At 48.5% G+C, this 17415-nt stretch overlaps 1 protein-coding gene across 2 annotated transcripts in view; it reads left to right on the top strand.

Annotated features, from left to right (window-relative positions):
* BCAR3 (BCAR3 adaptor protein, NSP family member) overlaps positions 1-17415 on the top strand; it is a 116895-nt gene that overhangs the window by 18579 nt on the left and 80901 nt on the right. For both annotated transcript variants that reach the window (XM_037045518.1, XM_037045517.1), the window contains exon 2: positions 2673-3000. In XM_037045518.1, coding sequence (XP_036901413.1) covers positions 2684-3000 — 317 coding nt within the window. In that variant the 5' untranslated portion in view covers positions 2673-2683. The remainder of the gene's footprint in view (positions 1-2672; positions 3001-17415) is intronic.

Raw genomic sequence — 17415 nt, 5'->3', positions numbered from 1 at the left:
ATATAAAACAGAAAGCAACAAATGAACAAACAACACAAACAAACAAAAACTCATAGACACAGCATGGTGGTTACCAGGGATGGGGGGCAATAGCAAAGGGTAAAGGGTCAAACATACAGTGACGACAGAAGATTGACTGGGTGGTGAACACACAGTGTAATATACACCTGATGTGTCATAGAAATGTACACTTGAAACCTATATAATTTTATTAAGCAATGTCACCCCAATAAGTTTAATAAAAAAGTTAATTGTTCTTCGCTCCAGCATGTTAAGGAAGCCTGTTGATGGCCCCTGTGTTATTCTTAGAAATGTGTACTCAGGGATTGGGGTTTAGGACTCTTTGTTCCTCTGAGTGTCTTAAAAGGAGTAGGTACTTAAATGTTGGTTGAATTGAACGTAAAAAGGGCAGGTGGTAATATCCCTGTATAGCCAAGAATAAACCAAGATGTGGGGCTCTCTAGAATACTTTGGCTTAATCTTGAAATCTAGATAGACCGTGGATAGGCGGAGAGGAAGCAGGCTGCCGGAAGCACTGGAGCCAGGGTAACTTTTCGCCCGTCATCTAGCCTGGAAACAGAGTCGACCACCACACGGCCCTTTGCACACTGAGAGCTTCCGTGGGGTGCTCTGGGCCTCCTCACAGGGTTCTGTGAAACGATCCAGCCCTGTCTGTGGAGGAAGAAGGTACTGATTAGTGCAGACAGGTGAGAGTTCACAGCTGTGTGTGTGTGCATGTAGGGGGAGGGAGTCCTGGTCACCTCACGTCACTGGTGGTCAGGAAGGGAGAGCTAGGGAGTTTGGTTTCTTTTTTAATAATGATGATTAATGTTGAGCAAGTGCTGACAATGTGCCAGGCACTGGTCAGAGCCGGGAGGGGCCCACACGGGAAGGGCTGGCCCCATTCTGTTGTGCACACGCTGTGTGTCAGGCCCTCGGTGTGGCCCCAGCTAGTCGTGGAGCAGACCAGCCCCAGAGTTTCCAGGTTTGGCAAAGAACTGAGGACAGGATTAGGACCGTATCTGTTGAGTGAGGGGTATCCTTGTACGCAGGCCCTGGCACTTGTGTGTTTTTCTCTGTTGCATGTGGAAGCAGCAGATCGTGAGTGTCTTCCTTGTCGATTGTTTTCTTTGCACACTCTGCTGTCTTCATCCTGATTCTTCCTTTTGCACTATGAGCTTCTGGAGGGCCATGTTCTCCTTGGCTGCCTTCAAGCCATGCCCCAGATCCCCAACTCCGTTGTGAGCTGACTCTGCAGTTGCTCTGTTACCTGATGATTTTCATACCAAGCCTCCCAGTAGAGGGAGTGGTCTGAGTGGAATGGGGCTGCAGGGCTGGAGAGCAGCCTGCAGAGCGAGGGGCGGTTCCACTCACCAGCCTTGGAGAAGGCCAGTGGGTCGGGCTCGGCCAGGCTGCTGCTGCATTGTCCAGACCAGTCTGATACCATGACGAGTGGGATGCACTCTGGACCCTTCTGTCTCCGGGGACTAGCCCCGACTTTTCCCCTCAAATCTTAGCCTTAAAAAGGTCTTATATTGGGCTTAGGTCAAAACCATAGTTTGCCTGCGAACCAGAGGATCGCGGTTCGATTCCCAGTCAGGGCACATGCCTGGGTTGCAGGTCGGTTCCCTGCAGGCCAACTCCCAGCAGGGGATGCATGAAAGGCAACCATACATTAATGTCTCTCTTCCTCTCTCCTTCCCCTCTAAAGATAAATAAATAAATAAAATCTTAAAAAAAAAAACAAACCATAGTTTGCTTTGGGAGTGTTGAGGGGGCTGACTCTCAGGCAGGTGTTGTTACTAGTGGTCAAAGCTGGACACAGTTATTGGGGCTGCTTTTGCGCATAACCTGAAGTACCATTTCCTTTTCTTTCCCTGCCCTGCTTTTTGCTTTCCTTTTTCTCCCCCGCCCCCACTTGTCCCTTAGTGTGCAGACCTGGTGTGCAGTGCTCAACCCTGTGGGTGGCAGGCGGGCTCCTGCCCCTCTGGGGAACAGTATACCTTGGGGGCTCCACCTGAGGGGCTTCCTGCTGCAGCTGAGCCTGCTGGTGTATGGGGGAGTGGCCCACCTCCTGACCCCTGACCTTGGCCTGTCTTCATTAATTAGAGCACGTTATTTATCGATAAGCACCAGGCCACCAACAGAAAAGTTGCCCAGTTGCTCTGAGTAGCGCCCAGCAGAGGGGCTGGCCTGGCACTGAAGGAATCCAGCAACCGAGGCATTCCAGTGGTCTCTGCCATTCTTACCGTGTACGGGGTGGTAGGAAAACACGAGCTGCTGGTCCAACACCCTTCTAGCACTTTCTCTAATGCGCTTGTTACTGAAACCTTGAGTCTTTCCTCAATAATCTTGTTAGTCATCCTTTTCCATCAGCTTCAGACACCTGAAATAATAAAACAGCTCATGTGCCTCTGAAGTGTGTTTGCCCTTTTCCATGGGCAGATCGGCTGCCAGCCCAGGGGAATTCCTCAGTAATATCAAAAAAAGGGAGCCGTGTAAACTTCCTGTCTGTATTGAATTTCACTAGTGATGCCATTCAACGTCTGTCTTTTAACACCGTGAACATTTTCTTTTGTAATGTGCTATATTTCCATTTCCTCCTGTAAGAGGGAAGTCAGTGCCTGTGATTTCCTTAGATTCATGCCTTCACTCTTTTCATGCCCCTTTAGAGTTGCCAATCATGGCTGCGGGGAAATTTGCGAGCCTTCCCAGAAACGCGTCAGTGAGTCACCCGTCGCCCCTGGCCTCGTCCATGGACCTTCTGAGCAGCAAGTCCCCTCTCGTCAAACATCACACAGATGCCTATCAAGACGTGTCTATACACGGCACCCTTCCTCGGAAGAAGAAGGGCCCTCCACCCATACGGTCCTGTGATAGCTTCAGTCACATGGGCACCCTTCCCCATTCCAAACCCCCGCGGCAGAACTCGCCTCTGACCCAGGACGTCATCCAGGAGCACCCGCTGCAAGACTGGAAAGGTGAAACCTTCACCTGCAGGTAACTTCTTTAATTTCATGAGGGAAGATGACTTACTTGTCTTAAACAGCTCTATAAAAAAGTCATTTTATTAGGGAAAATGTCAAACACGAACACAGCAGAGCAGACAGTTTAATTAACTTTCATGGACCCATCTCCACCAGTTTTCAACTCATGCCAGTTCTGCTTTGTCTGTTTTCCCACCCACTTTCCTTCCTCTGGTATTATTTTGAAGTAAATCTCGGAACTCATTTTAGCTGTCAACATTTTGATATGTGTCTTTCAAAGATAAGGACTTATTTTTAAAAATATATGACCATGCCCTGGCTAGTGTGGCTCAGTGGATTGAGTGCTGGCCTATAAACCAAAGAGTCACTGGTTCGATTCCCAGTCAGGGCACATGCCTGGGCTGCGGGCCAGGTCCCAGTAGGGGGCAAATGAGAGGCAACCACACACTGATGCTTCTCTCCTTCTCTTTCTCCCTCCCTTCCTCTCTCTCTCTCTCAAAATAAGTAAATAACATCTTAAGGAAAAATAACAATAATAAGCAAAAATTATTTAAAAAAACACATAACCACAATACAAAAAACTATAACACCTAAAAAATGAACCATTTTTTAAAATATTATCTAATATTTGAAAGTATTTTCAAAGCCAACTTTCCACATCATGAAGTCCCTCAAAAATAAGCACAAGTATTGTTTTTTTATTTTAACACCAGATTCTGACTATATCCAATTCTAGAGAGATGCCAGGATGTCTATAAATTACAACCTGTATCTCCTTGTATTTAGTTGTACCATTATGAAATAACATTTTGTGTGGACTGAACATCAGGTCAGATCTAGAATACAGCAGAATGTATTTCTCCTTCTGTCCACCAGGGATCTGGGCAAATAAGCCTTATGGTTTGTAAAGAAAGGCTTCTTCTCCAGTTTGTCCTGGGCCTGGCTGTGACTGTCGCTGCTTGTTGGAGCTGGTTTAGGAACTCCACACTCCTGTTGGGGGGGAACAGCAGCCTGTGATGCGGTCAGGCAGAGATTGGGATGGGTTCTTCTGTTGCGACTCCTGGTGTCTGTTTTTGTCTAGTCCTAGGGCAAAGGAGGCCGCTTCGATCCTGACTCATGTATTTGTTCAGTATCTATATACTGAGCATCTACATTAATTAGAGTACACTGATTTTATTATAAGTACCAGTGCGTTGCCTGGAAAACTCTGCCCAGCTCCCCTGGGCATCTAACTGAAGGGCTGTTGCAACATTGAAGACATTCTGGCGGGACATTTCAGTAATCTGCTCGTGCCCTTTTACAGGGTGGAGAAATATGTGAAGTTCCAGGATAGCTATGGAGCATCTGGAACAGAGTCCACCCAGAGCCGATCATCTGGTGAAGGACTCAGGTAGTGAACGCGGTGAAATGAACAAGACAATTGCAGATCACAGTGAGCATGACAGAGGAAATGAAGTGATATGCTGGAGATTTATTGGGGCCAGGTCTTTTTTATAGGGACAGGTCTGTGGGGAGATGATGTGTAAGCTAAGACCTGCACAGTGAGAGAAGATAGCCATCGAAGAACTGGAGGGGACGTTGCCCCAGGCACAAGGAAAGCCAGTGCAGAGATCTGGGGGTAGGAGCAACTTTGAGAAGCCCTAAATGAAGCTCGTGTGGCTTGTGGCTGGAGTGTAGCAGGGGCAGAGAGAACCATCCATGTTGGAAGAGAGCTAGGCAGATGAGAGTTTAGAATTAGTTTTAGTATTGCAGTAAGATGAGAAGAAATTAGGTGAATGCCCAGGCGTTCTCTGTTGAGAGCACTAGAGAGCTCCGACAAGTTTCTGACATCAGACCAGGAGGTCCCCCAGGTGAACCACAGCCCCAGATGTGCCTGAAAAACCCTAGTGGGGGACCTCCCAGCTCAGAGAACCTGCTGATGAAACAGGTAAATGTGGAGGCACACACTGGTGCATGGTGTTGTTTATGCTGCATCACTGGTACTTAACAGATGAGATGCAGGAGGAGAGCCCTCACTGTCCTCTGTGATGAAGCTATGAGGCAGAAAAATACTTCTGGTCACCCCAAGATAAGCATGGATGCAAGGCTACACGATGTTATGGGCTTCCTGTGATCACTTTTTATTTTTCAACTGAAACTTTGTATCAAGCTAGATATCTACTACAAACCACACACAGACAATTTGCAAACTCATTTCTGGGAGTTCTAAGGTCCTGGCTAGGTGCCAACTCTGACCAGGGGGCTGGGGTAGTGATGGAGTCGCCCATCCTGTCTTGAGGAAGTTCTCGATAAACATCCAGGGTCCAAGCTGTCGACCTGCCAGGAATTCAAAGCTTTTTCATTTGAACACTGACTTGGACAGAGAGGCCAGATCTCTGTAAAAAGATCTTGTTAGGGTGTAGGCACAAGTACTGAGTTTGAAGTCCTGGTGGCGGAAGACTTAACAAGAACTGCTGCTTTGGGTTGGTCTCAGGCTCAGAGCTACGTTCCTCCAAAGGCACATCTTTTTTCTTTCATTTAAAATGTCTTATTGTTAAGGGCAAATACAGGAAGTAACGAATGCACATCCTTTAAAATCATGTCGGAAAGGCACTCGGTTGTGTGTCAAAGAGTCTCGAAGTCCCGTTCCATTCATCAGTCATACTATTTTAAATTACCTAGCACACCGGGAACACTTCAGAAGATTTAAAACAATTTTGAGGAATTTAAAGTTCCTTATTTTTTAAATCCTTTTAAGTAGTCCTAATAAGGTTATAAGCTGCCTCAATTCCTTTTAGGAACAACCCTTGATATAAACAAAGTCTGTGTGTGTGAAAAACTAGAGACAAGCCGAATGAATGAGCACCCACGTTTCCAGGGAGGAGAGGTCACTGCCACTAGGGATCCGCAGGGAAGGAGAAACTACAGTTCTGTTCCCGACTCAGCGCTTACAGCCTAGGAGGGGCCGAGACGCCGACCACGGCCGCTCCAGCTCACACAGCACCAGAAGCTGAGAGTCGTGTCTTTCAAAGTGAGAGTTCTGCATTTTCGTCTCCAGGGACATAAGACCAGTTAGGTCAACCTTTAATAAGATTATTGCTATTTTAGGGGGCTTGTTCCAGGTAAACCTTTTCTGGCCTTGTTTCTTCTTTTTATCTAATCCTCATCTGAGAACATGTTTGTTGGTTTTAGAGAGAAGGGAGGGGAGAAGGAGAGAGGGGGAGAAACATGGATCAGTTGCCTCCTGGATGCGCCCCAACCAGAAACCAAACCTGCAGCCTAGGCCTGTGCTCTGACCAGGAGTCGAGCCCACGACCTCTCTGTTTATGGGACTCAGCTCCAACCAACTGAGCCACACCAGCCAGGGCTTATTGCTTCTTTTCATAGTGAATGTAGGTGTTAATTTTACGACTTGCTTGGATGTCAGGTGTGCGAACCTTCTTTGCCATCACCTGTGGTGTTGGCATGGCAATTGGTTGGGCCATCCCGAAGGGCCCAGACCCAATCTTCCCATGCATCCCACCTGCGTGTGTGCCGAGGGAAGCCCGGCAGACCGTGGTGCCTCCTTGTCTTGGGAAATTCTCTGATAAGTTGCAAGTTTCTCTTTTCCCAACAGGCTTGTTTACCTTATTAACCGTTGAAAAGTCACTGTTACTGTAAGTGAATATGAATTGCATATCCACTCCTTGAGGCCCCAAGCACCACAGGGGATGTCTCCCCTTTGACCTAAAACTTTGCATTATTAAGTTGTCATGTGAACACGACATAGCCGCATGAATTATTATCTCTTGCATTTTACGCTGTTAGAATATCTTAAAGTCTGTATTCATAAATTATCTTGTTTGACCATCATAACCCTGTGTGACATACACAGCAGATTTTACCTCAAGCATCACCATCATCGTCATCCTTATATTCATTGTTCACAGTGGAGAAAAAGGTTCAGGGACGCTGAGGCACCGCAGATCAGCCCCTCCTGGGTGACTGGGCCAGGATCAGAACCCAGAAAGTGCTGTGGGGCCTTCCCCAGACGCTGCGCTCCACAGCCTCTCAAGAGTTTGGCACCAGCTGTGGGCACCCTCTGGGCTGCCTTCTTGCATGCAAAGCCTCAGTCCACAAAATCCGAATCCAGTGCCTCTGACATCCCCCTTGGGAAGAAAGGAGCCTTAGTCGCCAAGAGCCAGGCAGAAAGCAGGCCTGGAAGGAGGGGAAGTTGGTCTCCTCATTCGGAGACTGTATCTCTTGGCTTTGTTACTGTCTTGGCTGCCCTTGGCTGTGCTTGTGGTTTTGAAAGGTGGCCAATGCGAGAAGCCAGGGTGCACTTAAACCTGCTGCTCGATGTCACAGAAGGAGCCTTTGTTCGCAGGCAGAGCAAGGCGTCCCTGACAGGTCTGCAGACAGGATTTCCTCTTGACATTAGCGTTGTCCGGCTGTGTCCCTTTGATTCATTTATCTTCAAGCACGCATTTTTATGTGAATCTGGGACCCTCCTTGGGGACCATTTCCGTTGGGTACGTGTGTTGCTGGGATAGCTGAAGGATCAGCGCTTGGAGACGGTCGGGGTCCTTTCCCTCCCTGTGGGTACGTGGCGGTGTGCATTCCTGGGAACAGCTGCCGAGGGCCTAATTCCTCTGCCCCTGCTGCTGTGGGAGCATGTGGCGGGACAATGTGATGTTTCATTAGTTCGCATGAGTGGAGCTGACTGACTAGTCACAAGTGTTTTAACTGACAGGGGCCAGGAAGTCTGCAGAATTATCCCAAGTTAAAGTCTGGTACACTTTCCCAGGCAGCGAGTAACTTACCATGTCTCAGCGTCAGCTCTTCAAAGCTGAAGTAAAAGTGTAAGGCACGGGATGCATTCGGACTCTGCTGTAGACACAGACCTGAAGACCTCACTCTGGGCCGTGTCACTGCCACCATGTGAGAGGCGGTTTCGTTTGTTCCTCTTTGGAACCTCCAAGGTCTATAAACACTGCTTTATCCTGAACCAAGCAAGTGACCCCAGGCATGCAAGTCCTTCAGCTCCGAGTTAATTGCAAGGATCTGAAGGTGAAGATCCACATGCAAACATCTGCATTTTATTTTTGTGCGGGCATGGCTGCTGTCTGCAACTTGGAAGCTTTTTGTGCACAGAGAAGTTGGGTTTGGAGTTGATAAAAAATATTTAATAGACTAATAGATTCTATTTAACAGGAGGTCATTGATTGAGTTAGCAAAAAGGCAATGGCTTAACAGTCAAGAATGTCTCTACAAAGTAATAGTCCATGTGTTGAATTTTTTGTTTTTAAATTACAAATAGAGGTTTACTAACATTTTGAGATGCCCCCGGTGTGCGCATGCAGCTGCTGTGGGTGGGGTAGCGAATTCCAGAGCACACCACACGTCCCAGCCCCTGGTGTGCTGAGGCGGAACGAAGCTGGGTCAGAGGTGAGCTCAGCCCTGCCGGGCATCGTGCTCGCCACAGGACGAGGGAGCCCAGACCATGGGAAGCTTCAAATGTTGGTGGTAGGACATGTGCGCGTCCACCAGCTGCCTGACAGGAGTCCTACATCCTCTTCTGACGGGTGATTCGGACTGAAAGGCTGGGATCTGTGCATTCTCAGCTGTTCTGGGAAAAACTAAAGGATTTTTGAAAAACCGATTGCAAACCACAACCCAGAAAAGGATCAGAGAATTACACACTGCCATCTTTGTTGAGGAGCTGCTTGACATTTTCTCTGGCACCCGCCACCCCCACACACCCGCCTTGGACGGACCTGCTTTTAAATCATGGTTTTTCAGGTCACCTACCCGCTGTGTGGGAAGAAAGGTCTGGTTTTTCAGTCTTCCGAGAGTCAGAAACTGTGAGAGGTGTTTGCACCCCTCAGCCTGTGTTAAAATGTATCATAAGCGGAAGGTGCTGCGTAGTTGCAAATTATGCACACTCTTACTACGCGTGGATTCGGGTTCCCTCCCAACCTGGCCAGAAGGATGCAGGCTGGAGGACTGAAGCCACAAGGCTGATAAGCCCTCAGGCTGCCCTGCTGTGTACAGCTCTGTAAGGCCGTCACCACCCAGTCTGTCCCTAAGAGACTAGCTGTTGGATTGGATGCAGAATGTCAAGCTCGTTTTTCTTAGAGGCCCCAAGGACAAGCACTTACAGCCTCCCAGCTTTAAGGGTTGTGCTGTTACTTACGAATTACAGAAGCCCGAGCAGCCTTCGCTGGCTGGTCCGGACTATGCAGCCTGGCCGTCTGTGAGTGCAGGTTCACCTGCAAACAGAGCTGAGGTAAGGCGACCGCTGCTGTGGAGAGGAGGACGGCCAGGCATGCGGCCCTAGCATCTCAGCACAGGTCCCTGTTTTTCCTCACACACTTATTAGGTGTGTGAGCTGGGCCAGGTTCAAAACTATAAAATGGGGGTGAAAATATCTCTGCCAGGAGTGCCATCACTAAATATGGTTCACTGGTCACCAAACACAAAGGCCTCTAAATGCCAGCCTCCAACGTTCACACAAGCTTCCCTGGGTGGGGCAGGTCGCTGCTCTCAGCTTCCACCTGATCACACACCTCCGCTGTGTGACGCCTGACGTGAAGGCCGCCGGTGCCTTTGCTGGGACACCAATGTGGCCATGGCTGTCAGAGAAAGCTGCTAGGGACGTTGATGCCAATTCCAGCAACCAGAACTGGTAGCTTTGTGACCTTGCATAAGAGAAGGATAGCTGCCTTTCTGAATCCCCATGTCCTCAAAGGGTAGCTGTAAGGTCAAATACAATCCCACGTGAAGGCACCTAGCGGAGACCCTGGCATGGTCAAAGGGCTCAGGGGTTGGTTTTCATCCCCACTTCCTCCTGGAACGCTGGAGCTTGGAGGCTCCTGATCCTCTCTTTCTCTCTTTCTCTCTCTCTCTCTCTTTCTCTCTCTCTCTCTCTCTCTCTCTCTCTCTCTCTCTCTCTCGAGCACGCGCGCGCATGTGTGTGTGTGTGTAACCCGAGAGCACGTTCAAGGCCTGCAGCTCCCATGGGAGAAAGTTTCCCACCTGTTGACAGAGCCTGGCAGCAGTTCCATCTGCGTCTGCCCTGAGCGGCCCTGCAGCAGCGGGTCTTGGCCACCAGGCGTGGTTACAGGTGCACCGGCCTTGCGCCGCTCTGAGAGAGCCGTGTCCACAGTGCTGCAGCACAAAACAGGGCCCATGTTCAGTGGACCGGCCCAGACCTCGCCTGCTCGTTCTTGTTCTTCATGTCAGTGTCTTCACTGTTTATCCTCCAGTGAGTGTTTGGAGAGCTGATTTTGTGTCAGGCGTTGTGCTGAGTACCAGGGGCCCATGGGGATGAAGTAGATGTGGGCCCCGTCCGCAGGGAGGGCCTGGAGCAGGGGGCGTGCAGACAAACACACAACAAATACATAGCAAAATGAGGTTGGTACAAGGAAGTTGACATCCAAGAGGCTCGTGGGTTGGGTGGAGGGAAGGCCCTTCTGTGGTAGGAATCAGTTGAATATTTAATATTAAAAGAGACTCTAAAATACTTCATTAATATTTTTGTTACTATGTCTTGAAATGATAATATTTTTGTAGCAGGTTAAAATATTTAAGTTAATTTTACGTATTCAGTGGATTGCTAGAAAATTTTAAATTACATCATATTGCCATTGGACAGGCCTGGTCAAGACCTTGGTACGGAGTTTAGGTTTTCTCCCTGGGGCAAAGGGAGACATTTAAAGGGCTGTAAGTAAGGGAAGGGCCTGATCTGACTTAGTTTTCAGGAATGGAGAAGTGATTGATGGGGGAAGAGGGCCTGGAGGGAGGGCAGAAGGTGGTCCCAAAAATGTAGGGAGCAGGTGGTAGTTGCTCCAGATGGTGATGGAGGAGGTGCAAGGGGGTGGATTCAAGATCTGTTTTGCAGGTGGAGCCTGCTGACCTCCTGGGGGCTGGCTGTGGCGGGGCGAGGAAGACAGACAGTTAAGCGTGGCCCAGACAGCCGGGTGTACGGGGCTGTTCACTGGGCTGGGGAAGATTAAGAAAGGAGCAGGGCTTCCTTTGCTTGGTTGGTTGCTTTTTCTTGGGGGAGGGGTGATAGTAGATGGGGGACAGTCAAGACTTCTGTGTCGAGTGTCCTGAGCTTGCGCTGAGTGCAGGTCTGAGTGGAGGTGTCAACCTCCGGCTGGTAGCTGGAGCCTGAAGCTCTGGAGAGAGGTCTGAGTTAAAAGTTGTGAAGTTAGGAGTCTGCATGGAAATGAAATGCTGTCACCAAGGGAGAGATTTATGTAAAGCCTAAGGGAAGGGACCACAGGGCCCAGCAGGAGGAATCCTGAGCTCCCTTCCCAGAGAGACAGCAGAGGAGGCCGAGTCTTCGGTTTGGTGGGGAGCAGAGAGATGAGGCAGGAGCTGCGAAAGGTTGGTGTTCAAAAGAAAGTTTTGGGTTTTTTTTTTAAGATGAGAAAAATCCAATAAGAAAAGTTCTAATCGTTTAAGCATGTAATAAAGCAAACTACATTTTTTCATACACTTGATTCTTTTTATACAGTGTTTTGATTTAATTAAAGCAGACACACCCCCAGGGCTGCCCTCCTCGTGTGCCCGTCAGCAGCGCGGTGATCACGCTCCTGAGGTCCCTCCCCTCATGGGTCGCACACATTCCTAAGGACATGTGGACACACGAGGAACATGGACAGCTGCGGTTGGCACTCGGGCTTTTGCCTGAGGGGCGACGGCTGCTTTTCCGAGGTTTTGGTGAACAGCCACCTCGGAGTGGGGGGCTGCCCCAGGAGGATCTGGGGTGTGTGTTGCTCCCTCTGTTCAGCTGGGTGAAATCTTCTCTCTTAGAGGCTTGAGCACGTTGCCTCAAAACTGTGGCGCTTTTATTCTGCCTTTGAATTAGCTGAGAAGAAACCTTTACAAACACACTTCTTCCGAAGGGGATGGAGAATGGCTGGGGGTGGAGTGGATGGGACCGGAGGGAGCGGAGGGAGGGCAAACAGATACCAGCCAAACAAAGCATCTGCTTTTATCAAAAGTGCTGTGTTTGGACTCAGACAGCCCGAAGCCCGATGAGTCACTGGTGCCAGACCCTCTGAGCCTGCCAAGAGACACAGTGGCCTCGATACAGTTTTTCTCGTTCTTACTCTGTTCAGCGTGATGAGCTGCTGCCAAGTGAAGATTTTAGAAGTGGCTTAAGCCTCATGCTGCCACTGACATTCGGCTGAGCGCAGGTCCACCCGTGACCACGTCAGGTTTTCTTCAGCCAGTACCACTTGGTGTCAGTAGTCTTGGGTTTCTGTGCAGACTCACCATAGTGTCATATGGAGGCTATTTAAATGGCACTGTTTTAACATGATCAGGGAATCTGCCTGAGGAGGTGGTTTCATTGCCATTCTTTTAATATCTGTCATGAGCACATTAATCAGGCACTGCCGTGTTTTCAAATGAGGTAGAAACTGACTCATAGGAGCAGGAATCCGCTGCTGAAGTGAAAGTGGCAGGAGTTTTAGAAGTAACCGGGATCTTTGACGGCTGGGGAGGGAGATGTGCCCTGGTCCACCGTCTCCTCTGAGCTGTGGGAAGAGTCCCCAGGTCGAGGGATGTGATAAAGAAGATCTCATGGCCTCAGGCTCTGAAGGGGAAACAGAGTCCAAGACACCAGAAAACAACATGTTTGACACAGTCTGAAGGAGGGAGAGGTATGTGACCATCCAAGTGTGTGTGTCTCCGTGTGCGTCTGAAGGACTGTGCCCAGCCCAGACTGACTTGGGTGCAGGACCCACCCCCCCCAGGTACTGTGATGAGTCAGGGCCACAGAGACAAGCCCCTTCATGAGGACACTGACCCTTGCTGTTCGTCAGGCTTTGTGCTGGGTGCTGGAGGTCGGAAGGTGGACCCGGACTTGGTCTGTCCTGGGGATTCATGGCCCGAGGAGAAAGGGGTGCCAGCTGTGAACTGCCCAACCTCAGCAGCGTCTGCTCTCTCCCTCTTTGCTACTGACCTACCTTCCCATACACAGTGCAGCCTTTGTATCATTCCACTTAAGTTCAATAAGAATCCTGCTGTTCTTGACCTCTGACCTCTCTCGGGTGACCTTTTCTCCTTGACCAGGTGACTGCGGGTTGTACTCTGTAGATAACCCCTCCCTCAGGGCCTGCCTTCTCTGTGCCGCCACTTCCTCTCCACTGTCCTGTCCTGTCCCATGGTCAGGCCATGGGACCAAGGGCCTCGTCGGAGGGTGAGTGGGTCCGAGTCAGGGCTGGCACTGGTTGTAGAAGAAACAGTGCAGAGTGAGCAGCGGATTGGGAAACAATGCTAAGGGCAACAAAAAGGGCCTTCAGAAGTTCTGTTTGGAACAATAAGACCAAAGAGAGTGGGGATGTGAGAGAAGAGAGAAACCGAAGTGCTAAGCCTCTGTTTGGCTTGCTTCTTGTCAGGCTGATGACTTCTGAAGTTGGAGAGGGTGGAGTTGAAAGACAAGAATGAGGGCATGGCAGGAGGCCCTACCGCCTCCACAGGAGGCGAAGGCCCAAGAAGACCGAGAGCTTGAGGCTGAGACCATCCCCCAGCGCTGCCATGTTGGAGAAATGCTGGCATAACCTAGAGCTTCAGGGAAGATGTTTCAATTTTCAGAAAAGGAACTTGGAAAATGCAATTAATCTCTACAATGATAAGATTGACATCAAATTCAGGGGAAAAAGTTTCTTAGAACAATGATTTTTTTTTTGAATAGTTGGTAAAAGAATGGCAGAAATAGAAACCCTTAGAAAATAACAGCAAGTCGTAACAGATTAACTTTCCTTCCTGGGTTCCTTTAGTGGTAGGTTAGAGAGGTGGAGAAGGTGTGTCTGCAAATGTCAGTCATTGGTGATCTCCTTGGGGCGAGAAGGATTCCTGCTAGAGGGTGGCATGAAGCACTCCGTGTCCTCAGCCCCATCCTAGGCAATTGAAACAACCATTGGGGCAGTAAGGTTGACATACAGATCACATTGGTGGATGGCGTGGATCTTGGAGGAATAACTAATAGGTCAAAATGACAGATAGGAGATCCAAAAATGGTCTTGGCGTTTTGAAACAACAGACCAAATCTAACTGGAAAGGCTGTAGGGAGAGACAAAGAGTTTCTCCAGAACCTAAAACAAAGGAAAAGTATGCGGTTTGGCTTAATAGCCACATGTGAAAAATATTCCAGAATTTGGGTCGATGCAGCCTCAGAATGAGTCAGCGGTGTGCTATGGTCATCAGAAAAGCTAATGTGATGTTAGGAGCATTAACTGCAGTTTAATAATGAGCCCAAGGGAAGTGGTCACAGTTGGCCACCCAGATCACACCGGTGAACTGTTTTAGCTCTAGACACCAGAAATGGAAGATGCTTCCCCTGCGGTAGAACGGCGAGCTGCTGTCCAGGCCACTCCCCTGCTCTCGGACAGATCCACTGGTTTAGCCGTTAAGAACTATCCCTGAGGTTCTTTGTATTAGTGAAGGAACTTGGAGTGCCCTGTGCTAGCAGTGGTGGGAGAATATAAAATGAACACCAGCCTTACTGCTGTCAACTGTCAGTGAAGCCTGCTTTAGGGGAAAGCTCCATAAACACATGGCGAGGTCCAAGAGAGTGAATCTCTTCTCATTCATTTACTAAAGTGATGAAACTAAGTATATTTCCTTAAATGTGTATCTAGAAGGGTCTTAGCATTCTCTTTTTAAAGGTACATCCCTTTCTAAATACATTGGGGTATATTAAAGGCTGTATGCATAATATACCCCCATCAACAGCAAGAAATACCTCTTATTGGGACTTCAGTGTGATTCCCAGGGTCTGTAATGAACCTGTCCATCAACCAACCGCACACTAGCTGATACTTTGCCAAGAGACATCGTCTCTCCACTCACCAGGCCAGCCCTGTCTAAGCACCTGTCGCTTCTCACCTTCCCACAAACAGCTGCCAGTGGCCCTGTGCTTAACTCCCTCAGTTCCCTGGTCATCTCCCTGATTGACCCCCTCCCTGGCACTTCCAACATGGCCACAGAGACCCGTTTTCCAGCAGAAGCAGCCAGCATCTCAGTCCATGGTGCCAGGAGACACACTGTCCTGGCAACTCGGACGTTCCCTTGCTGAGGGAGTTCTGTCTGCGGCCATCATGGTTCTGTCATAGGCCTGTGGCTGAATTCTCTCCTTAATGAGGAATCCCAGTGGTCTAAGAACAACATTGCTCTCTCCTTCCCTCTCTTCCTACAATGCTGTTCTTCCCTTGGTGAACCCATGGAGTGTGGGAGAAGGGCAGGGTTGGGGTCTAGGTCTTCTGCACAGTGCAGAGGACACACACATACACACATATTCATTCATTCATTCATTCACTCATCCAAATCAGCATTTATTGAGCAACTATAACCTGGGGATACAAAAGTGAATAAAATAAAATATGGTCTCTGTTCTCAGGCAGCTCACTGTCCAGTGAGGGAGGGAGATAGAGGAGTACACCTATCATACTAAATCATAATTATTTGTAATCATAAAGTTTTATAATGCATAGAAAGAAGTGCTGAGGAGATGTCATTAATTCTGTGAGTTGTGCAGGCGGGGCAGGGGAAGGAGCGGTCATGGCGGGTGGGAATGACTGAGGAGATGATGGGGGTGCCACACTTCCTTGCTCAGGGAAATCCAGGTGGTCTGGGTGTGTTGGAGTGAAGGGAAGGAGACGAGGCTGGTGAGATGCCCAAGGGCGTAGGACCGAGGACGTCACCTAGTAAAATATAAAATGAGGATGCTAGGCTGTTCCATGTGTTAATCTAGTAAGGAATGCTGTCCGGTGGACACAGACTATTTGTCAATCTGGAGCGTGTTGATGTCTCTTCCTTCCCCTCTGCCTCCATCCCTCCTCAGCTGAGGGTTTGAGATGATGTTGGCGCTTCATGCTGGAGAAGGGAGGGTGAGGCCACATTTACCTGTAAGACGGCGGCAGCCACGAGGTTGCAGGTGGAGGGCAAACTTTCTTCGGTCCTTGGGTGCCCCTTTCCTGATCGTGTGCCTCGCCCTGGTGCATGGGTCGGTTGCGACCGGTGAGCCAGCAGACGCTGAGGCTGCGGTGCTTGTTCCTCACCGACCCCATGATGTCAGGTGAACCGGCAGCCCCACTGCTCCGTGCACCTGGTCTTTTCACCTTATACTCCAGGTGAGTGTTTGAGGAATGCCTTCCCCTGTGACAATAACACCCACAAAGCAAGGACTCCATCTCAGGCACATAAGCCGTCTAGTCCTTGCAATCAGTAAATTTTAAGTGGAAGATGTTTGCATGCCGCTTTGATGTAGGGGCCTTGCTCTGCTCCCTTCTCGGGTCTGTATAGATTCTGTGAGGGTTCCATGTTAACAGGCATCTTTTGTGAATCGTGACAGTTTTGTTCTCCTTTTTCCAGTTCTTACGCCTTTTATTTATTGTGCTTGTTCAACTTACTGGCTATAGGACCTCCAGGAGCAGTGAGAGTGGACACCCTCATCTTGTTTCTGATTGATTGGTTGGTTGGTTGGTTTTAGTAATGATTCTGATACTTGCCCATTAAGAATGATGCATGCTAAAGTTTTGGGGTTTTGACAAAGATGCCCTTTGTCAGGTTATGGAGTTGTTTTTCTAAAGTCTATTTTTTGATGAATTAACTTTTTCCCTGCAAAGATCATGAAAAGGTGATTTTTTAAATGTATTTTCTTCCTGTACTTTTGCTCAACGTGACTGTTTCCCTTTAATCTGTTAATATGGTAAATTATATCAATATATGCTCTCATGTTAAGCTGATTCTGTGTTCTCAAGCCAGCCCAAATTTGGTTATGATATATTTTTATACTTTCTTGGATTTGGTTTGTCAGTATTTTGCTTAGGATTTTTGATATCTGTTCATGAGGAAGATTAGCTTACACTTTTCCTTTCTCTTATTGACCTTGTCTGACTTTTATATCAGTGTTATATCTTCTTTTTCAAGCCTCTTAAAGAGTTTATAGAATTTTCAAGTAACAAATAATTCCAAACTTGCTAAACAGTAAACCATCTAGGCCTGTGGGAAGGTCTTGAACTGCTGATTCCATTTCATGGTTATAGGACTGTTCAGAATTGGCTGTTTCTTTTTTTTTTTTTTTAAGATTTTATTTATTTATTTATCTTTAAGAGGGGAAAGGAGAGAGGGAGAGAAACATCAATGTATGGTTGCCTTTGGTGTGTCCCCTGCTGGGAGTTGGCCTGCAGGGAACTGGCCTGCAACCCAGGCATGTGCCCTGACTGGGAACCGAACCTCCATCCTCTGGTTCGCAGGCCTGTGCTCAACCCACTGAGCTACACCAGCCAGGGCTGACTGTTTCTTTCTTAGTCTTAGGGTTAATATCTCTTTCTGGAAATTTGTTAATTTTTCCTAAGCTTTCAAATTTTTTGGCATAAAGATGTCCCTAGTATTCTCTTTCTATGCTCGTCCGTGTCTATGGTTATGCCCCCTTTTATTTCTGGGGCTCTGG

Source organism: Sturnira hondurensis, unplaced genomic scaffold (assembly GCF_014824575.4).
Source record: "Sturnira hondurensis isolate 20B ecotype Veracruz unplaced genomic scaffold, ASM1482457v3 Scaffold0004322, whole genome shotgun sequence".
Classification (NCBI taxonomy): domain Eukaryota; kingdom Metazoa; phylum Chordata; class Mammalia; order Chiroptera; family Phyllostomidae; genus Sturnira; species Sturnira hondurensis.
Note: the sequence above shows the minus strand (reverse complement) of the source record. Positions and strands in the feature narration are given on the sequence as shown.